The sequence below is a fragment of the Geotrypetes seraphini genome, chromosome 1 (assembly GCF_902459505.1).
Source record: "Geotrypetes seraphini chromosome 1, aGeoSer1.1, whole genome shotgun sequence".
NCBI lineage: Eukaryota > Metazoa > Chordata > Amphibia > Gymnophiona > Dermophiidae > Geotrypetes > Geotrypetes seraphini.
In genome coordinates, this window is record NC_047084.1 from 350389252 (window position 1) to 350412751 (window position 23500).

The window sequence follows — 23500 nt, forward strand, 5'->3', positions numbered from 1 at the left end:
TTAGGGGGTCTTTTACTAAGGCGCGCTAGCCGATTCAGCGCACGCTAAATGCTAATGCGTTCATTATATTCTATGGCACGTTTGCACTTGGCGCGCGTTAAATTGGCTAGTGTGCCTTAGCAAAAGACCCCCTTAACGATATTAAGGTGGCCAAACATGTTGAAAAGGTGATGGCGAATGCTAGAAGGACACTTGGGGGGGGGGCAAAAGGAGAGGAATGGCCAGTAGGGAAAAGGAGGTACTGATGCCTTTGTATAAGATTCTGGTGAGACCTCATTTAGAATATTGTGTAAAATTCTGGAGACTGCACCATCAAAAAAGATACAAACAGGATGGAGTTGGTCTAGAGCAGGGGTAGGAAATTCTGGTCCTCGAGAGCCGGAGCCAGGTCAGGTTTTCAAGATATCCACAATAAATATGCATGAGATAGATTTGCATCTCAAGGAGGCAGTGCATGCAAATCCATCTCGTACATATTCGTGGTGGAGATCCTGAAAACCTGAGCTGGCTCCAGCTCTCGAGGACCAGAATTGCCTACCCCAGGTCTAGAGGAAGGCTACTAAAATGGTAATGGCAGGGCTGCCCAAGTCCATTCCTTGAGATCTACTGGCAGGCCAGGTTTTCAGGCTATCCACAATGAATATGCATGAGAGAGATTTGCCTGCACTGCCTTCTTGGTATGCAAATCTCTCTCATGCATGTTCATTGTGGATATCCTGAACACCTGGCCTGCCAGTAGATCTCAAGGAATGGACTTGGGCAGCCCTGGGCAATGGTCTTCATCAAAAGCCATAGAGGGACAGACTTAAAGGTCTCAATATGTATAATTTGAAAGAAAGGCACGTTGGCATAAATGCACATGAGACAAATCTCTTTCAATTAAAAGGAAACTCTAGATTGAGGGAGCATAGGATGAAGGTGAAAGGGGATAGGCTCAGAAGTAATCTCAGAAAATACTTTTTTTATGGAAAGAATGGTGAATGTTTGGAATGGTCTCACAGTAGAGATGGTGGAGACAAAAAGTATAACTGAAATTCAAGAAAGCTTGGGATAAGTACGCGGGATCTCTTAGGGAGCAGAGGGAACAGTAGATGGTATGGTTAGGCAGACTATAAAGGCCATATGGTCTATCATATCTTAACACATGATTGCTAGCAATAAAGGAACTGCAAAATGAGGAAGGTTGATCCACTACCAAGGGGCTCCAGAGGGAGACCTCCGAATCATCACACATAACTTATAGAAACATAGAAACATAGAAGATGAGGGCAGAAAAGGGCTACAGCCCATCAAGTCTGCCCACTCTGCTTACCCACCCCCTGTCTATGCCCTAATGACCCAATTTCCTTATCTTGATCCTCGTAGGGATCCCACATGGGTATCCCATTTATTCTTAAAGTCTGGCACGCTGTCTGCCTCGATCACCTGCACTGGAAGCTTGTTCCAATGATCAATCACTCTCTCTGTGAAGAAATACTTTCTGGTGTCGCCATGAAATTTTCCGCCCCTGAGTTTGAGCGGGTGCCCTCTTGTGGCCGAGGGTCCCTTGAGAAAGAAAATATCATCTTCCACTTCGACACGTCTGGTGAGGTACTTAAATGTTTCGATCATGCGCAGTTGAAACTTCGTGCGGCCGTGATCCCTGATCCGTGGCTCCGTGTCGCCGCATGTGCAGTAGGAGCCTTTGGCGGTTTGCGACATGTGTGGCGGTTTCCCCAGCAATGTTCCTACCCCGATCTCCGAAGCCGGCTGACTTCTGACAATGCCTCTCCTTCTCACCCCCGAACCAGCAGCGGCAGCAGCCGCGGGGCATTTGCTAGGCCGGCCCACTTTGATAATGCGAAGCGGGCCGGCCTAGCAAAAGCCCCGAGGCTGCCCGGCCTAGCAGATGCTGGACAGTGAGCAGGTAAGGGAGAAGAGGTACTACTGGACAGGGGGAGCAGGAAGGGGTGCTGCTGGACATGGAGGAGGTAAAAGTAAGGAAGAAAGGAAAAAAGACAGGGGGAAGAAAGAAAGAAATGCCTAAGTCTACACATCTATTCTAGCACCCGTTAATGTAACATGCTAAAAAACTAGTACTGTAATATTCTATAAGTTACTTATGTAAGTATGAGTCCCACCCAAGCTCCACCTCTACATACTGAACATTTACCTGTACAATATGTATTATATAAGAATTTTGGCATATATATACTGTACATATATATGTGTGCACTCCCTCCAAGCCCACCAGCCTTCACCATGAAAGGAGACAATCTTTCATATGTCACTTCAATAAAGATTCTTGGGGTAACCATAGATAATAAATTACCACCTTACTTCCATATTTCTCGGGTGGTTTCTTCCTCTTTTTACATCTTGCGGCTACTTTGTTCCATTCGTTCCTTTCTCAACCGCAGTAGCCTACGAATTCTTTTACACTCACTACTATTCTCAAAACTAGATTACTGCAACTCCATTGTAAAGACCAGAATCAACTTACATAGATATCATATTAAAAATTGCAATACCAACCAAGATATATCGTCTGTTGGACTACACTTTGGAAAAACTGACCACGGCACCAATGATTTTATGGTAATAACTAGTCTTATAGCGCGTTACATTAACGGGTTCTAGAATATATGTGTGTGTGTCTCTCTTTATTTCTTTCTCTCTCTCTCCTTAGCCGCTTTCTTTCTTTCTGTCTTTCTTTTTCCTTGGCTGTCCATCACCACCTCTTGCCTGCTCCCCCTGTCCATCTCCCTTCCTTTTACCTCCCCTGTGTCCACCACCACCCCTTCACTGCTCTCCTTATGCAGCAGCAGCAGCCCTTCTCCCTTTGTTTTACCTCCCCCCTGTCCATCAGCACCTCTTTTCTTCTCCCCCTGTCCAGCAGTAGGCGTCCCTTCCTTTTTCTCCCACCCTCCTCCTTCTTATCCCTATGATACACTTACCTTGCTCTGCCCCTGATCAGAGGTTCCCGACAGTCGCCCAGTTGCACCCATTGGAAAAGTTCCTTCTGCCGCATCCCACACCCCTCCTGACACGACTCCCGCTGTCTTTCTTTCTATCTGTCTCTGTCCCTGGCCCCCTTTGTCTGTTTGTCTTTCTGTATATCTCCCTGCCCCTGTGTCTTTCTTCTTTTCTGTCTGTCTCCCTACCTCCCTCTGTCTGTCCGAAGCAGCATTCCCTCCCCCTCCATTTCCTTTCCCCCACACCAGTTCCCTGTGCACCTGCCCCTGTGTCTTCTTTTCTTTCTCCCTTCCTCCCTCTGTCTGTCTGTCCGAAGCAGCATTCCCTCCCCTCCATTTCCCTCCCCCCACCAGTTCCCTGTGCACCTGCCCCTGTGTCTTTCTTCTTTTCTTTCTGTCTCCCTTCCTCCCTCTGTCTGTCTGTCCAAAGCAGCATTCCCTCCCCCTTCCATTTCCCTCCCCCCACACCAGTTCCCTGTGCCTGCATTAGCGTTTCCTCTACCCCCTTTCCCTTCCCACATTCGCGACTACAAACGCGGGCCCGAGTCCTTTGCCGCCCCCCCCCCCTTCCCTTCCCGCAGGCCCGACTACACATAGCAATTCAAGCAGCATGTGCAGCAGTCTTCACATGCTGCTTCGGGTCCTTCTACTGCCCTGATTCACTCTGGCACGTCCAGAGCAAATCAGGGCAGTAGAAGGGCCCGAAGCAGCGTGTGAAGACTGCTGGACACGCTGCTTAAATCGCCAGTCGGGCCCGCAGTAAAGGAAGAGGGGAGGGGCGGCAAATGAGTCGGGTCCCGGCAGCGGAAAGTTGCTGGGCTCCTCGGTGGGGGCGCTGAGTGGCCGCGATTCTTCTCCTCCCAGACACCCCCCCTCCGCTGGAGGAACGGATATCGGCGGTTACAGCCGCTGGCTTCGGCGTCTTCTATCCACTGCGGCCAACCCTAGCGGAAAGAGGAAGTAGTCAGAGAGGGCGGCCCGCAGTGGACAGAAGACAGCAAAGCCAGCGTTCTTTTCATTTAAAAGCGGGTGAGCCGGCGAGAAGGAGGAGGTGGTGGTTTTGGCAGTGAGTGAGGGCGGGAGGGGGGAGTCGCCGGCTGTGCTGTGCTTTCCCGATCGCAGTGGCGCTGCTGTTGGTGTCAGAGCTCGCCGCCTTCTCCGACCTTCACCGGGCCCTTTGAAAGCAGCGCTAGGTGGAGAGTAGGGAGGCTGTTGTGAGGTAATACGCGCGCATGCGCACTTGTGCGGCCACATCCCGACAGAAAAGGGATCAGGGAACACGCTTGTCGCGAGTGCGCATGCGCGGGCTAGCATTTTATTATATAGATTCTAAGGGCTCCTTTTACTAAGCTGCGATAGCGTTTTTAGCGGGCGCAGAATTTTAGCGCACGCTAAACCCACGTTACGCGGCTAGGACTAACGCCAGCTCGATGCTGGCATTAGCATCTAGCGCATGTGGTAATTTAGCGCGTGCTAAAACTGCTATCGCAGCTTAGTAAAAGGAGCCCTAAAAGGGAACTTTCAGACAATCCAAGAACGTAAGACCTTTGAAATTAAAATATTTTGACACCTGCCAAACAGGACTTAACAAAGATTTGGGCTTTCTTTCCCACTACAAAAACATTTAAAATTGCTTTTGTCATCTCTCTTTTTCTTGCTCACCTACTTACCCCTCCCTCTTCCTGTCCCTGAAATGCTTTCATGTTTTCCTTCTATATACTGATATTTGTCAACTTTTGCTTATTTCTAATCTGAACAAGGGTTACCTTCGAAAGCTCATCATAAAATGCATTGAGTTAGTCCAATAAAAAAGGTATCACCTTATTTCCTTTGTTTGGGGCGGGAGTTATTTCTATATTGGAAAGTAGACTAACATGACCATTGCAACTCCATTCTAATAGGTCTACCACACTATCAGCTTCATATACTTCAACTTGTACATAATACAGCGGTTCGTCTACTATATAACCATTCTAAATTTGATCATGACTCCCCTCTTTTGAAAGCAGAACACATTCTTCCAATCCCGTACAGGATTCCATTTAAATTTAATGTACTTTCTTTTCCGGTACAAGCCTCAGGGCTTCCCTCCTTTTTAACTACCTACTCCTTATATCTCCCAGAGAACACTTTATTCCACTCAACAAAATCTTTTTATCAGTTCCTCTTTCAAACAGGTATTTCTGGATATACACAGAAATTCAATTTTTTTCAATATTATGGAATTCTCTTCTACTCTGTCGTAGGACAACACAATTGTACAATAACTTTAAGTCTCAACTAAAAGCTTACTACTTTGAATTAGCATTTAACAAACTCTCCAACATCTTCTTTGCTAAAACCTTTAGGCAGTCCAGATTAGGTATACAGTATATGCCTACAAAATCCAGAACCCCATGGTGCGCATTTCTCAAAATGTCCAAACTATGATTTTGAAATGGCCAAATTTGGGCACCATGCATTGCAATGCACCCAAATAGCAAGGGGGGGGTGTGTTGTAGCATGTTTTGGGGCAAGAATAAGAAGGACCCAAAATTAGGATGTTCAACAGCATATTTATAAGACTGGCGTACATTCAGGGCCTTCAGGGAATTCGCCCCACCCCCCTAAAGGCCCTGAGGGCACTGCTCTGAATTTGATTGGTTGAGCAGGTAAACAGACAGATGCTGCTAAGCCAATCAAATTCAGATTAGTACTGTCAGGATCTTCAGGGGGTTCAGAGAATCCCAACCCAAGAGCCCTGCTTTTTTTTTTTTTTGTTTGTTTACTTTTTGTTCGATGCAGATTGATGGTTGAGCAGGCTGCCTACTCAACAAATCAAACTGCATCAAGCAAAAAATAAAAAAAATAAAATAAAGCCCTGACAGCTGGGGATTCACTGAATCCCCTGAAAGCCCTCACTGCATGCCACTGATGCTCAGAAAGTATTTTATAAACAAAACAAGATGATTCAAAACAAGATGATTCAAAACAAAATGATTCAAAACAAAATGATTCAAAACAAAATGATTCAAAACAAGATGATTCAAAACAAAATGATTCAAAACAAAATGATTCAAACTCCCACAAGCAACTAGTGAAGCTGGATTAATAAATGGGATACAAGGCCAAATGTTTTCATTTTAAAACTTCATGGAGCTGCAGTTATCAAAAACAAAAAGGTAAATTTGGACAAGCCAATCTCTAAGGAACTGGATCCATATGGACGACATTCTAATTTATCCAATCCTAAGGCATTTCTGGGATACTTACGAACTGTCGTCTTGTTTACAAAGTAGGTGCAAGTAACAGCATCTGCTTTCCTGCCCATCAACAATCCGTTTCCTCGCAGGACAACTTGAAATTCCTCTGCATGAAATAATAAGAGTAAGAATCTCAATCATTCATTCATTATTAAAAAAAAAAAATAATTAGACAACTTGCATGTCTCAGGTCTGTCAAAAACAGGGAAGGCTAAGGCAGTAATAATAAACCACTTTGAGCAAAAGTAAGAATGTAGCTTTTCTGTACAACATCTGAAAAATTGGAACTGTGTTTCTCACTAGCAAAAGATGAGGAGACTAAAGCAGGAAAAGTCTTCAGGTTATACATTGCGTCCAAATATCTTTAACATAGTAACATGAATTGATTACTGCAGAGCCGACTGCAGCAGTGAATGAATGAATCCCTTTGTAAATCAGGCCCTAAGTCAGGGGTGTCAAATTTGGCCCGCAGGGTAATTAAATTTGTCCTGCGATTTGGTCCGAGATTTGGCCCGCCGTTCCTTCCCTCCCTCCATCTCGGCTTCCTGGTCTCATATTAAAGCAGCCTGCAAAGGATCGCCAGTCGGCTGTAGCAATCCTAGCAGGCTGCCGTCAACCTCAGCAGCATGTTCCCTCTGCCACGGTCCCATACGTCAGAGGAGGGGCAGGACCGCAGCAGAGGGAATGTGCTGTGGAGGCTGACTGCAGCCTGCTAGGATTGCTACAGTCGACCGGCGATCCTCTGCAGGCTGCTTTAATGCGAGACTAGGAAGCCGGGATGGAGGGACGGAAGGAACAGAGGACCAAATCTCAGGCCAAAAGGAAAGATGCCAGACTGGGGGAGGGAAGGAAAACGGAAGGGAAGGGAAGAAGAAGACCCTGGTAAGGGAGTTATCAGAAGACAACCAGAGCCTGGGACACCAACATGATTTGAATAATGACCAGGCAACAAAAGGTAGAAAAATTAATTTTATTTTCTGTTTTGTGATTACAATATGTCAGATTTGAAATGTGTATCCTGTCAGAGCTGGTGTTACACAGCAAGCATGAACTAGAACCTAACAGACAGAGGAAAAGTCTTTTTTATTTATTTTGTTTACATCACAGAGCCGGCATGGGGTTGGAGAGGTTGTGACCTTATACTTCTACTAAGACTAAAGTGCGCATTTAGCGTATGCTAATCTTTAGCGGTTAGCATACCTTAATAAAAGGACCCCTAAGTATCTTAATAAAAAAATTCGGCCCGCAACTTAGTCTGTTTTAGACATGATCTGGGACCACTTCGAGTTCCCAAACTGGAATCAATTCCTAAATGTATTCAATAAATACACCAAATCTAACTGTCTACTTGACGCATGTCCCCCCAAAATCATGACAGTTGCCCCACCAGACTTCAAAAAGGAACTATTTACATGGCTAACAACTGTTCTCACAAACGGAACATTAAACAAGGACATGGGACACATACTGATCACTCCTATCCCCAAAGATCAGAAAACCTCTCTACAACACTGACATCCAATTACAGACCCATAGCAAGGATTCCCCTTTTCACAAAGATACAGAAAGGATTGGTCAATCTTCAACTACCTAGACAAATTTAACATCCTTAGTGAACACCAATCAGGATTCAGGAAAGGATACAACACAGAAACTGTCTTAGCCTCCATACTAAACCACCTTTATGATCTTTTTAGCAAAGGCAAAAGCGCACTGATCCTACAATTAGACTCAGAAGTGCGTTCGACTTGATAGACCATGAAATCATGCTACTGTGCCTTGATGCAATGGGAATCTCGGAAAAGGTAAAGAAATGGTTCCAAGAATTCCTAACAAACAGATCCTACCGAGTAACCAGCAATGGACATCACTCCAACCCATGGAAAAACCCACTGGGCGTGCCCCAAGGCTCCCCCTTATTGCCCACACTGTTCAACATCTACATCGCATCCTTAGGTCACCTTCTACAAAAACTAAACTTAAAGCACTACATATACGCAGATGACATCCATTTTAATCCCTTTAACTGGCATCACAAATGAAATTATAGACAACCTCTCAAACACAATGACAGAAATCGAAAAATGGACCACCAACTTCAAACTGAAACTAAACACAGAGAAAACAAAAATCTTTTTGGCAAGCCCCAATGACAAAATTACAAGAACAATGTTAAAAATAAACAACCATGAATATCCAATGTCCAATACCATAAAAATACTGGGCATCACTCTAGATACACACCTAACCATGGCTGACCACACAAACTTACTGGTGAAAAAATGTTTTTACACACTGTGGAAGCTAAGGACTATTAAAAAATACTTCGACACAACATCCCAGGAGGGACCTAAGGCTTCTGGGCCTATTCTGATTGGCCCAGGCGCCTTAGGCCCCACCAGTAGGCGGAGCTTTGGGACGGATGGGCCAATCCGGCATCATTCCGTCGTTGGCTGCCTGCCGGACAGGCGGGTTTGGCTCCCGTCTGTCCGGCCAACTACACAAAGGTACGGGGAAGGGGGGTGGGGGTGTCGTGGGGGTTGGCCAGGGGGGTCGCGGGTCGGCTGGGGGGCGATCGGAGGTTCTTGGGGGGGCGGTCGTTGGGGGGAGGGGGTTTTGCGTCGAGGGCAGGAGGGCCTGGGATCCCTCCTGCCCATAATGTAGTGCGGGGTAGGGGTAGGGGGGTCGCCGTGGCCAGGAGGGTTTGGGCTCCCTCCTGGCCCGAACAACTAGCGGGGGGGGGGGGGCGCCAGGGCCAGGAGGACTTGGGCTCCCTCCTGGCCCGAACAACTAGCGGGGGGGGGGTCGCCAGAGCCAGGAGGGCTTGGGCTCCCTCCTGGCCCGAACAACTAGCGGGGGGGGGGGGTCGCCAGAGCCAGGAGGGCTTGGGCTCCCTCCTGGCCCGATATTGTCAGGGAGTTGGGGAGTCGGTGGGGCAAGAGGGCTTGGGCTCCCTTTTGCCCCGAACGTGTCGGGGAGTCGGGGGGGGGGGCAAAAGGGCTTGAGCTCCCTCTTGCCCCGATCGTGTCGGGGGGACAAGAGGGCTTGAGCTCCCTCTTGCCCCGATAATGTTGGGGGTGCCGCGGTTGGCTGGGGCAAGAGGGCTTGAGCTCCCTCTTGCCCCGATCGTGTCGGGGGGGGCAAGAGGGTTTGAGCTCCCTCTTGCCCCGATCATGTCGGGGGTGCCGCGGTTGGCTGGGGCAAGAAGGCTTGAGCTCCCTCTTGTCCCGATCGTGTCGGGGAGTCGGCGGGGCAAGAGGGCTTGACGTCAGAGAAAGGGCGGGACCGCCAAGAGGAAGCAGCAGGACACCGTTAGGAGCTTCTACATGATGGGGGAGGGGTCGGGGGGCTGTGGGGGTGCGAGCGGTCCTTCAGGGTGGGGGTGCGGGTGCGTGCGAGTGGTCCTGCGGGGGGGGGGGGTGAATCGGACGTCGGGGGGGTGCATCAGGCTTTCAGGGTGGGGACAGGACTTCAAGGGGGAGAGGAGAGTCGGGGCAGGCGAAAGGAGAGTCAGGGTGGCCAGAGGAGAGTCGGGGCGGGCGAAAGGAGAGTCGGGCAGCATGCGCGGTATACGGGTGTGCACGGTATATAAAAATTTCTGTACATAAATTTGTGTTTTCCGCGCTATACCCATGTGCGCGTTTTATACGGGTGCGCGTTATCTATGTGAAAATACGGTACTTTATCTTCCAACAGGACAATGCCCAAGCACATTGGGCAAAGGACACCGTAGAACTGCTACATTGGGAGACCTCAGACTTCACTGGTCCAGACCTCTGACCAAATTGACTACTGGATCTGTGGGCTGATACAGGAATGCATCTACCAGACAGCAATATCTGATGTCAAAGACCTTAAAACAGTGCTTCATCTCTGCTTGGGTTGAGCTGAAGCACAGCGTCCTTGACAAGTCCATAGATCAGTGATGGCCAAGACTGAGAGTGTGCCTTCGTGCATAAGCAATGCATGTCGAACATCTGCTTAATTGAAACATTACTTTTTGACTTTATATTTTTCTACAAGATATGCCATAAAACTTTTTAATGTGTTTTTATTTAGTTCACAATTCATTTTCACAAAGTAGTGTTGTGGTGCAATGGGAAATATTTACAACATTTTACATTAACTTCATTCAGGACATGGCGCACTAAATTTCAAAAGAATCGGCCAAGTTCTGTGTCAGATTAACGACAAAAAAACATTTTGGTTTGATTGTATTTGCTTCACAGTGTAGAATAATTAGCATTTCAATTCAGGATAGTAAAATTTGTGGCATATAATCTCTATATTATCCAACTGTTGTGAACCGCTTGGAACTCTCGGGTATGGAGGTATATAAAAATAAATTTATTATTATTATTATATTAATACAGATCAAGGGTGAACAACCACAGTCCTTGAGGGCCTCAACCCCACAACCCACTCAAGGCTGATACGCAGAAACACGGACTGTGTCGGGTCCTTCAATAAATGGAAGTTTGGCTGCTCAGAACTTGAAGGCCCCTTGTGCTTCTTTTTTGAGCTTCTTGGTTGTTTTGTACTTTGACTCCCTCTCTATTTTGACTATCTGGCCAGGGTAGTTCTGCAGCACTAAGGCCCCCTTTTAACAAGTTGCGTTAGAGTTTTTTTTATCACCGGACTCTGTGGTAAAAGCTCCACTCATAGAATTCCTATGAGCGTCAGAGCTTTTATCGCAGAGGCCGGCGATAAAAAAAACAAACCCTAAAGCGGCTTGATAAAAGTGGGGGGGGGGGAGCAAGTTGGCTATTTTCTGATGCTGCTCAAAGCCATTGTCTCTTAATGTCTGTGCTTATTTTCTGAGCCACCTACAATTTCATGACAGGTGGAATACAAATTAGAATAAATAAATAAATAAACAAATGCCATAAATTAGCAAGCGGGAGACTGGGATTCAATTCCAAACGCCAGCACCTGCTCCTGGAGCTGCCTGGGGCACAGACTGGGGCTAAAGAGAAAGTCATAGCCCCTAGGGGGATAATATGCCACAAGAATATTTACACTGTGGGGAACAAAAACAAACACGGAGGATGAATCAGGAGGCCTCTGTCTCCAAGTCATCTGCTTTTACTTTTAACCCGGCACCTGCAATGTCATTAGCATTGCTTTTTGGAAGGAAGCCTCCCATCTTTTAGGCCAAAAATGTACCAGTTTTCCACATTCCCTCTTCTAAAATCTCCCTTGCATTGCACCGCAGTACGAAATGAGGACATGGCTTTTTTTATAGCTTATTCCTTAACCCTGCAGCCTCCTCTGAGGAATGGTGGTGTGCAGAAAACTTGTTACTGCTCATTCCATGGTAAGCTTGAAAGGGCTGTCTATTCCGTGTGCCTATAAAGCTCTATAGACACCAACATCTGGTAACACTATGGAAAGAGTGACAATTATAACAATAACCCTAAAAAGCGCCTCACGGAAAAGGATTCTGGAAGGTGTCACATTCCATTCTCTACTGCAGTGTGGCAGGACATTTCAGAGGCCACCAGCAGCCTGCATGCATGTGGTTCGCTTGGGCAACGGATGAGGGAATTTTTAGAAAAAGGCACCTAGGCTGAGGGGGGCAACAAGACCCCTACTTGCAGCCTATTTATAATGACACAAAGGTACCTGCATATCTTTAGAAAATACAAATCCTGCAGAAATGGCAGGTAAAACGCAGCTCCCGATTGGTAAGGCCCGACTTTAGTACAGGAAGATGCAGTCGGAACATACAGCGAGTGATTGCCTTCACCCGCCGGCGCTCCAGCTGCTCTCTTGCCTCTCCCGCTGCCCTCTCCAGTCTCCCCCACGAAAAACCGTATTTGTGGATTTTCAAGGTTCGGGGGGGGGTTCCTTGAACGGAACCCCCACGAATATCGGGGGAATACTGTACTTAAAGTGGAGATTTTTTTGACCAATGGCTGGAGAAGCTCCTATACAGTATATAAAGTATATTTGGTCTCATGAAGCTGGGACTTGTTGGAGCAAGTTATCTGAGGTCTTTTTTTCTCCATTATTTGAAACTAGTGCAGTCTCTATTGATATAATAAGTTTAGTGTTTCAAGTGGTTTGCCACCATGCATACTTTTACACATACGAGGGGCCGCTGAAAAGTTCTCAGCCCAATCAACAAAGTTGGGGCAGTCTCCGTCGAGGGCTATACGCTTAGTCCAGAGATTTTTCTACTTTTTTCGTTCTGTCTGAAAAATATGGAATGAAAAAAAGTAGACAATCACTGGACTAAGCGTATTACCCTCAATGGATCTGCCCCAGCTTTGTTGGTTGGACTGAGAACTTTTCAGCAGCCCCTCCTAGGGTAATTTACAGGGGCTGTTAACAGGGGGGGGGGGGGGAGCCACAGGAGCCATGGCACTCCTAAACTTCTTCCCACTCTGCCTCTTTCGTCACAAGGTATTTACTCCATTACCTTGCTCACCCAGTGTGGCAACTCTATCTACTGCCTAAGAGGCATTGCATGGCTGGCCAGCTGGCTGGTGGGGGCAGCTTGAGCATTTGCACTTGCCCGGCTTCTGTCCTGTCCAAAACAGGACGTTTAGAGGAGGTGGGAGCTGGCAAGCCTTGAGCATGCACCATATATGAGAAGAAAAAAAATCAAACTGAATCAGGTTGGGCAGACTGGATGGACCATTCGGGTCTTTAGCTGCCGTCAACTACTACATTACTATGCGAGGGTATTGAGATCACTGTTATAGACCTACACCCAAGATGACTTGATAAAGAAAGCATTTGGGCATGCAGGGGGAACACTTTTTGTTTCATTTGTGTTTTGGTCATTTTTTTTCCCCATTTTAGTATGTGTTGCTTTGTGCTACCATATTAGCGGGTGCTAAACAAAAGTGACCGAAACGAATATGCACATCCCTAGCGAGCATAGCTATTCCCACAGGTGACAACAAAAGAGACAACACTGGCTGCCAAGATCACTAACTTACCTCCCACACACACACTTGACGGGTCCACATATAAAATTTCTGTGCATGACCGCTTTAAAATCTGTGTGAAGAAAAAAAAAATGGAACGTTGAAACAGTATAAGTAAATTCTGTCGCAAAATCAATTTTTTTATTTTATTTATTTATTGGGATTTATTAGTCACCTTTCTGAAGAGATTCAATCAAGGCAAGTACAGCTTGATATAAAACTTGCAATTATGTTAAAAGTATAAACAAATAGTAAAATGACCAAACATAAAAGCATAAATACAATCAATGAGGTAAACCTGGAAACAGGCAAACTGAATCCTAATAATACAACTAACACGAAAGAGTAGCAGAAATATACTCATTTAAAAGCACAGTTAAACAACCATACAACAGAAATACGATAAATGTTATCAAAACCATAATAGGCAGGCACGGGAGAACATTCATAGAACCAGTGGTGTGGTAAGAGGGGGCAGGGAGGCAGACTGCCCCAGGTGCCAACTTGGTGGGGGCACTGGCACCTCTCCATCTCTCTGCCCCCCTCCCAGGTTGGCAGCAGGAGAGATTGGGCATATCTCCTGCTACCGGGCGGAGAGGGGGGTCAGATAGCGGTGGGAGAGATTATGCATCTCTCCCGCTGCCGAGGGGGGCTATAATACATGCACTCAAGAAGTGTGCTTTTACTACTCCCACAAAAAAAAACCCCAACAATTTATGATTCTTCACGTCATTTTTTAATTTTTTTTCATTAGCCACGCCACAAGATGCACTTTTAACAGTGTTGTCACTGTACCAGCACCCATGGACCAGTCACTGATTTTTGTCACCAAACGCCGACGCCGCTCATGGAGAATTGCTCGGTGATGTTTAAGAATCAACCAGAGAGCTCGTTTCAAAATTCAAGAGTCCATTTGCATGGCAGTGGCAGAGACTGCTATAAAGCTCACTAAAGACCGCCATAAGCCGTTTTGATAATTTGCTGCGAAAATGCATGCAGGATAAACCATCTGCAACCAGTTTAGGGATCATGTTACAGTTTTGAGAATCTGGCCCTGACTGAGCTCTGAACTAGTGCTGCCCAATTTCCAATTATAATCGATTCACTGATTCACTTCGGGTGAATCGATTCGAATGGATTTGTTGTTTTCTCTAAATTGGCCTAGCCAATTCAGTGGCCCAGGGTTTCTTACCGCTCGTTAGGGGTACGCGGGCTTACCACCGCCTGCCCCCCGATGCTGCTCATCGCACCCCATCCCGGCCGGTGATGCTCCTTGCTTGCCACCGCTGCTCCCTCCCCGCTCGCCGCCACAACTCCAGGAAGGGAAGGGCTAGCGTGCAGCATTTAAACGCCGCCGGCCCACAAGCCCTCCCCCAACATCAATCGCTGGCCCTGACCTTCTCTCCAATGTCAGAACTGACGGCGGAGAGGGTTTGTGGGCCGGCGGTGTGCAATCACTGCATGCTAGTCCTTACCCTCCTGGAGTTGTGGCAAGCAATGGGGAGAGAGGAGGAGGAATCAACAGCGGGTAGGCAGGCTTTGGCACAGCAGAGAGGAAGGCAGGCTTCATCATGGCAGGGAGGGAGGGGTTTCAAACATTTTTTATCCCCTTTCCCTGTAGCCCAGTCATAATAGTGACAATTTTTGGCTAGAAGGCCATAGATCATGGTTCTCTGCAAGCCTGATATGCCTGCATCCTAGCAAATAGGTGTCAATGTTGAGTGATGAGTTGGACTCACTTCTCCCATATGTTGTTTGTGAACATCACTCAGCCCTGGCCTGTCTGGAGTCTCCCAAATAGCAACACATCACACTATCACTAAACCACCACAGTGAGTCTGTTAATGAAATCATGGCCTTCATCCTGTAATTAGTTTCTGAACATTGACAACAAATATCACTTTCCTCTATTTGTATCCGTCTTCATTTCTCTACCTAACAACCTCAGATTTTCATTTCTTTTCACTGTGAAATTGGTTGCTTTATACCAGCCTCATCCAACTCACTTTTGTCTAATCCAGGGGTGCCCAATAGGTCGATCGCGATCAACCGGTAGATCGCCAGAGCAAAGTGAGTCGATCGCGGAGCCCATCCCGAGCTCCGTGATAGACTCACTTTGCCTTGGCGATCTACTGGGCTGATCAGCCTTCCTCTTCCCCGACGTCAATTCTGCCATCGGAGAGGAAGTTCGGGCCAGCCAATCGCTGCCTGGCTGGGCGGAACTTACTCTCCGACAGCAGAATTGATGTCGGGGAGAGGAATGCTGGTCAGCCCGACGCAGGCTTTGGGGCCTGTTACCCGATGGCAGCAGCGGCGGCTAAGGGGCCTGTTCCCTGATGGTGGTAGCAGTTGCTTGGTGGAGGGCAGGGAGAAAGAAAGGGGGCAGGCAGGGAGACTACGGCGGGAGCTCACGGCAGCCATTTCCTATTGGCGATCTACACGGGGCAGGAGCATAGGAAGATCGCTCTTGCCCCGAAAGCCCACTAGACCACCAGGTAAGGCCGGGATGCCGGGGGGAAGGCAAAAATATGGGTTTGTTTTTTTCCCCCTCCCCCCCCAAAATCACGATTATGTGAAATCACAAGTGCGGAAACCATGAATGGGGAGGGGGAAGTGTAGTTGAGGGAGAGTCTGGCTCCACCAGAGCAGCACAGAGAGTTAAACACCAGCAAAACTAGGACGCGGCACAAGAAGGAACAGAACTGTCCAAACATGCTGGGATTGTCATTGGAGAGAGCACACTGAAACATAACCAAAGATAAGCGATTGCAGACAAAGGAAATGAAAGCTTAGAGATGCAGGCCTCATGCCAGCTCTTGAGATCCCCTCCAGTTAATGTTTAAATACGTTTCATACACACTTACTGTGAACATGACAAAATTCAAAATGCCTAAGCAATACCCAGAAGAAACCACAGTTTAGAGGGCAGAAAAGACAAAAATTAGGATTTCTGCACTGACTCCTTGATTAAAACAGGATATCATACAAAGAGAATGTTTTGATAAGTAACGCATGGAACATGAGTGATGTACTGAACTGTGGCATCAGGAATACAATAAAGAAAACAAGATTAGACTGGAGAAGACCAATAGTCAAACCTGGTAAAGACCCAATCATAAGCTAAGGCAGGGGTGCTCAAAAGGTTGATCATGATCAACCGATAGATAGCGAAGGCAACACGAGTCGATGGCGTTGCCTTCGCGTTCTACTTGCTTCCCAACTCAGACTGAGTCATAAACAGAAAGGCTTTTGCGATGATCTATTCGGCCTACAAGAGAAGGATGGGGGGAGAACAAGAGCCAGACGGACCCAAAGCATCCTGGCGGTCCTTGCACGCCTGGCAGCTCCTCTCACTACCTGCAAGGAACGGCGCCAAAAGTCAGTCAGTCAGCCTCCCTCCCCTCCCCCCCCCCCATCCTACCTTCTCTCAGGGATTCCCAGGCCAGTCCTGGAGCTTTCCCCTCTGCCACGGGCCGCCCCACCGGAAGTAGGAAGTTGCGTCAAGTGTGGGGGACTGGGGGGCAGGAAGCGGTAGAGCACGAGCTCCAGGGGAGTCGGTCACAAGCGCCCTCGGAGAGGGCAGTGCAAAGGGTGGAAGCAGGAGGAAGGACGGATTTGAGAGGGAGGGAGAACTTATCGAATGCCTGTTCACACACTTGAAGACGTTGATAACATCAGTCCAGCTTCAGCTTCACTGATGTCCCCGGGGGGGTCCGTCCTTGGAAATACCTGCAGAAAACTCCCGAACCGTGCAGCAGTTTGCGACAGGTAGTGTTTGTGGCTCCTAGGGGGAGGAGGAGAGGTGGTGGTTTGGAGGCCTGTTCCCCGATGGCGGCTGCAGTGGCTTGGGAGCAGGTAGGGAGACAGAAAGAAAGGGGGCAAGGAGAGAGAAAGATAGACAGAAAGAAAGAAAGGGGAGGGGGCAGGGAGAGAGGAAGAAAAGGTTGGCGAAGGGAATGAGATCTGGAAGCATACAGCAGGCTGAAAGAAGGGAAGAAAGATTGGCTGCAGAGTCAGAAGAATAAAGTGCAACCAGAGACTCATGAAATCACCAGACAATAAAGGTAGGAAAAATGATTTTATTTTCAATTTAGTGATCAAAATGTGTCCATTTTGAGAATTTATATCTGCTGCCTATATTTTGCACTATGGCCACCTTTTACTAAACCACAATAGCGGTTTTTAGCGCAGGGAGCCTATGAGCATCAAGAGCAGTGCAGGGCATTCAGCGCAGCTCCCTGCGCTAAAAACCGCTATCACGGTTTAGTAAAAAGGGAGGGGGTATTTTTGTCTATTTTTGTATAGTTGTTACTGAGGTGACATTGCATAAAGTCATCTGCCTTGACCTCTTTGAAACCCCGCGGAATATAAATGATAATTAACATTTTCTCTGCATACAGTGTGCTTTTATTTTTTAAAATTTTATTGTTGGTAGATCATTTTGACTTGGTCATTTTAAAAGTAGCTCGCAAGCCCAAAAAATGTGGGCACCTCTGAGCTAAGGTCTTAGCAAAGTCCCATTAAAGGAAACAGTAGATATATTTATTTGGCTCATTAGATGCCTTACCAGATTTGCCAGAAATGTTTTGCAGAATACACACCATAAAATTACAAAATATTTTTCCAAAGCACATTAATCAAAAACATAACCAACAAAATGTTTCCCTTATGAACAGCTACAACTGCACAAAAGCCCATAATGGAATGATTAAACTGGGCAAGGAAATAAAGATTAGGGAAGATCACGTGAATGAGACTTCTTAAAATATAACAGTTATCACTTCTCCAACACACACTCACTGCAGTTTATATCATACATAACAAAGATATTAACACTGAACAAAGAGGCAGATGTTAATCTACCAACAATGGAACAAACAGATAGAACCAAAGGATGAAGTCCCAAAAAGTAAAATTCCAACAGGCCGGTTAAATTGCTTATGTGGGGCTAACCACAGATTTTCAAAGGCAATTAACCAGTTAGTACTGTTGAATATCCATGATTAGCACCCAAGCTGAAATCAGCTATTTTCTGGGCAATCCAGAGGCAGTCACACTCTTGCAGTTAGGTGCGATTTATCACCACATAACATAAAATACTGTCCTTTGGTTCACCTTATATGTTTAAGTGCTGAATATTGCACGTATAGGTTGTTTAGGTTAGAGAAGGAAAAAACAAAAGGAATTGACCCCGAAATATCCACAAAGAAGAAAATCCAGAGAAAACCAAAAAAAACTCTGTGGAGTGACGATGTTCCTAAATGGACTTTATTTGAAAGTGTCAAAGTTCCAAAGGTACACTGAAATCATCCACATAAAATAATTCCATCCACATAAAAATCATCCACATAAGAGCCTTAAAGGACCTAGTCTGGTAGGGATATAGGACCCAACACGGTCTGCGTTTTGACAAAAAGTCTTCTTCAGGGGTCCCTGGGGGTCCTATAAAGGTGAGTACGTGGGAAACAATTGTGTGGTGAGCCGGAAGTGAGACACTGAAGAAGACTTTTTGTCGAAACGCGGACCATGTTGGGTCCTATATCCCTACCAGACTAGGTCCTTTAAGGCTCTTATGTGGATGATTTTTATGTGGATGGAATTATTTTATGTGGATGATTTCAGTGTACCTTTGGAACTTTGACACTTTCAAATAAAGTCCATTTAGGAACATCGTCACTCCACAGAGTTTTTTTGGTTTTCAGGAACAGCCATTTTACAAAAATACATATTCAACACCACTTGTAGCAGTGGGACCAGAAATGGAACGCAGTACTCAAGGTGAGGTATTGCCATGGAATGACAGAGGCAATATAACATGCTTAGTCTTGTTAACATCCCTTTTATAATTTCTAGCATCTTTGCTTTTTCGGCCACACATTGGGCAGGTTTAATTTTACTGTCTACAATGACACCCAGATCTTTTTCTTGGGCGCTAACCCCCAAGGTAGGCCCTAGCATCTGGTAACTATGATTTGGTTTATTCTTCCCCAAGTGCATTACTATACATTTGTCCACATTGGGCATCCAAATGGCAGATGAAATTTAATCTTCCAATTTCCTAAGGTCTGCCTGCAGTTTTTTCAGAACCTGTATGCGTTTAACAACTTTGAATAGTTTAGCGTCATCTGCAAATTTAATCCTCGCTCATCGTTCCAATTTCCCGATCATTTATAAATAAGTTAAATGGTACAGGTCCCATTACAGATCCGTGCAGCACTCCATTTACCCTCCTCTACTGGGGAAAAATTGCCATTTAACCCTACCTTCTGTTTTCTATCCGATAACCAATTCTTAATCCACAACAGAACACTGCTTCCTATTCCACAATTCTTTAATTTTCACAGGAGCCTCTCATGAGGAACTTTTGTCAAATGCTTTCTGAAAATCTAGATATACTACATTAATTGGCTCACCTTTATCTACATGTTTGTTCATACCCTCAAAATCTGAATTCAAGAGGGCCTGGGATAGGCACGTGGGATCTCTCGGAAAGAGAAAGAGATAATGGTTACTGTGGATGGACCATTTGGCCTTTATCTGCCATCATGCTTCTATGTTTTTAACTCTCTATGCATAAATGGCCACAGCCAGTTTTTATATGGCCAGGTTGGCTGTCAGAAGAGTTTGAAAATCAGTAACTGTTTTGGTCAGTTTTGATACAATTGATTGAGGCTAGGCTAAAGGAACTGTTGCTGCTGTGATCCTCCAAGGCCCTAGGTGGAGACAGAGAATGCAAGCTAGGGGGCAGAAACTGACCTATGTACAGCAGAAAGAGGGTCCTATCATATACAGGCCATGTCTCTGACTCTGTTCTCATGCGCTCCTCCAATCTTTCCAGCAGGTGATGCCAGCCAACACCTTCCATTGCCTCAAGTCCTTGTTCACACTCCCTGCCCAGATATTCCCAAGCAAGCACTAAGCAGCACAGTATCGCATGCTGTCGGGTTTCATGCAGTTAAGGACTCCCAACTCTCTCTGTCTTCAGTTGCATCGCTGCTTTTGTTGCTATGCAGCAGCCTCTGCTGTGTTGCCACTGGGCTGCCCCGGGCGCTGTCTTGATATGGATGTGACACCCATCCTCCTCTCCGCCCCCCATCTCCTTCCTCGCCTGCCCCACTGCTGCATGCGCATGCTACTTCCCTTCCCTGTACCTCTGTAACATTCCCAGTGGCGAGCAGCAACCTCTAACCTGCTGTTGTGCCTGCGTCGGCTCTTCTTCTGACATCACTTTCAGGACCCGCGCCTAGGAAGTGACATCAGAAAGAGAGCCCACGGAGGCGTGACATCAGGTTGAGGGTTGCTGTTCACGCCAGGAATGTTACAGAGGTACGGGGGAAGAGAAGTGGCGCATGCGCGCGTGGCAGTGGCGGAGAAGGAGCTTGTAGGGGTGGGGTGGCAGAGAAGAGATTGGGGGAGGGGCATCACTGCCCCAGACGCCTCTCACCCTCGCTACGCCCCTGCTTGTATGGCTGGAATGGATTAAGAAGTCCCTGTGACAGGAAGGGCAGGAGGAATGTCTGAGGAACATGGCTCAATTTAAGAGGTCCCAGTAACTAAAAGCAGCACACCACTGCATGCAGGCCTGTCAACTCGCTCAATCCCTTGCTGGAAAACGTAGGGGTGGAGGCCCCCAGGGAAGCTGGCTGGGAAGGACATTACTTCTTTAGATCACCAAACTTGCTTAAGCAGATGAATTACCTGGAAGGACGGGCTAGAAGAAGGCCAAATAAGTAAATGGAAACTAAAATAACAAGAGAAACAGCTGGGGACAAGGAGAAGGAAGAGGAACAGAGAAAATGTGACTGCTGGAGAAAAGGAAAGAGAGAGGGAGAGGGAGACCGAGCCCACTGCTGATGGGGGTCAGATTTACGGGCAACCTGGATGATTCTGGCATCCGTCTGCTTTCAATGTGCCAACAGGAAGCTGAAGGATACAGCAGTGGTTTTCAGATTCGAAAGCTGGCTCCCCCTTAGGAGAATGTGGGATAGATCAAGCAGAAGCAGGGAATGCATATTTAAACACAGAATTAACTAGCCACTGGTTCTGTCTGTCAAGCTGCAAGTCCAATAATAACTGCTGGGCTGACATTCAATGCAAGTAGTGAACGTATAACTTACCTATTCAAATATCTTTAAAAAACAAACAAACATATGAACAACATTAGACCACTTAAACTGCTAAAGAACCCAAAACTATCTATATAAAAAGGGGGCAGAACAAGGGTGAGCTGAAATTTATCCGGTTGGTTTCATTTTCCTTCAGCAAAAGCGTGCCGTTCTAAGAAATTTTTAGATAGGACTCTGGCTTTTCAAGCAGGTTTAATGAATTCATGTTTGAATGCTCTTATTACTCCAGCCCTCACTTACCATCAATTTCGGAAAGATTTTAAAACTTATCTATTTAAACAATACGATATTTAATAGATTTCAAAATGATTATGATAGGCGGATTTTTAAAAATTATTTTTAGGGAGTAAGGTTTACAGTTGCTTATCTATTTTAGTATAAATAATCTGTGTTGTGCATATTTTATTTTGAATAAGTTAGGGTTGCACTTTGTTAGTCAGTATCTTTTATTGAATTGGGTTATTTCCTTTTATAAGACATTGTTATTTGGATCTGTATTTTAATTACTTGTTGTAATTATTATTGTGTAAACCGCCAAGAACTGATGGTTTGGCGGAATATAAAAATTATTATTATTATTATTCTCCTGATAGCAGCGATGGTCAGCCAATAAATGCTGGAATGTCCAGAACTTACAGTACTCTGTAAGCTACACACATATAAGCAGGAGCCCTGCCTTTCTCTATCCATGTTCTGCCCCTTTGCACGAAACAAATTAAGTGGGGTGCTGAAAAAGTTCTCAGCCCAACCAACTTCCTAAATTCTGAGCATTATTTTGCCACTACAGTTGAAAAGAGTGTTATTTATCTTGCAAAGTGCCAGTTTGCGGAATCAAGTTTCAAGTTTATTTACATTTGATGTATCGCTTATTACAATATCTAAGCGATGTACAATTTAAAAACCAACAGATTGTGGTAATACATATAGTTTATATGAGTTAGACAATTGACAAAACAATTTGGACAAACATGAATAAGTAGGAAGGAGGGGAAAAGTTACAATTACATTGTTTGTTAAAATTTACATAAAACGGGAAATACATTAGGTATGAATGGGGTGAGGCGAGAAGAAAATATTGTTGATTATTAGAAGGATATAAAAAATCTAGAATAGGTCATATCATAAATCAAATGCATCTTGAAATAAATAAGTTTTTAGAAATTTTTTAAAAGAGATAAGATCTTTTTCATTTTTAATAAAATTTGGGAGGGAATTCCACAATGAAGGGGCCACCACTGAGAACATATCATTTCGTCTAGTGCCGATTATTCTTAACGATGGGACTGAAAGCAGATTTGACGAAGATGATCTTAAAGAGCGAGAAGGATTGTATGGGACAATCATTTTTGATATAAATTGGGGTTCATTAAAGATTAATGTTTTATAAACCAAAAATATGGTTTTGAAAGTGATTCGGTGAGAGATGGGGAGCCAGTGTGATTTGATAAATAAAGGGGTAACATGATCGTATTTTTTTGCTTTGTGAATTAATTTAATTGCAGTGTTTTGGATAATTTGAAGCCGTCTCTTTTCTTTCTGGGTTATGTTGATTAAAAGGGAATTACAGTAGTCTAATTTTGAGATAATTAGAGAATGAACTAGAATATTAATTGATTTGGGGTCTAAAAAAGTGGAAATTGAACGCAGAAGCCGTAGTCTGAAAAAACAGGATTTAACTGTTTCGCTAATATGGCTATGAAATGAGAGATCCACGTCTATTATTACTCCTAGGATCGTGATGCTATGTTTTGACATCGTTTCAGATCATTGATTGAATCATGTCAAAGAAAAGTGTGGAAATCTTGAGCCATCATAAATAGGGTTACCATATTTTAAGAGCAAAACACCTGAACACATGGCTCCGCCCTGTTCCACCCCCAGCCCTGCCCATTTCTGCCTCCAGCTTAGCCCAGTTTCACCCCCCAGCCACACCTCCGCAAAGCCCTCTCTTCTTCTCCGATGAGCTCCAACTGCATCTGGTGGGCCTCAAGCATGGGCAAATGTGTGTGACATCATCCTCACATGCTCAGAGGCATAAGAACATAAGAATTGCCGCTGCTGGGTCAGACCAGTGGTCCATCGTGCCCAGCAGTCCGCTCCCGCAGCGGCCCTAAGTCAAAGACCAGTGCCCTAACCGAGACCAGCCCTACCTGCGTACATTCCAGTTCCGCAGGGTCTTGTCTAATTTTGTCTTGAATCCCTGGAGGGTGTTTTCCCCTATAACAGCCTCCGGAAGAGCG

At 45.8% G+C, this 23500-nt stretch overlaps 1 protein-coding gene across 4 annotated transcripts in view; it reads right to left on the reverse strand.

Annotated features, from left to right (window-relative positions):
- ANTXR2 (ANTXR cell adhesion molecule 2) overlaps window positions 1-23500 on the reverse strand; it is a 425705-nt gene that overhangs the window by 272818 nt on the left and 129387 nt on the right. For all 4 annotated transcript variants that reach the window (XM_033963685.1, XM_033963677.1, XM_033963667.1 and 1 more), the window contains exons 8-9: window positions 13147-13207; window positions 6207-6302 (exon numbers count right to left, since the gene is read on the reverse strand). In XM_033963685.1, the coding sequence (XP_033819576.1) occupies window positions 6207-6302; window positions 13147-13207 (157 nt within the window). The remainder of the gene's footprint in view (window positions 1-6206; window positions 6303-13146; window positions 13208-23500) is intronic.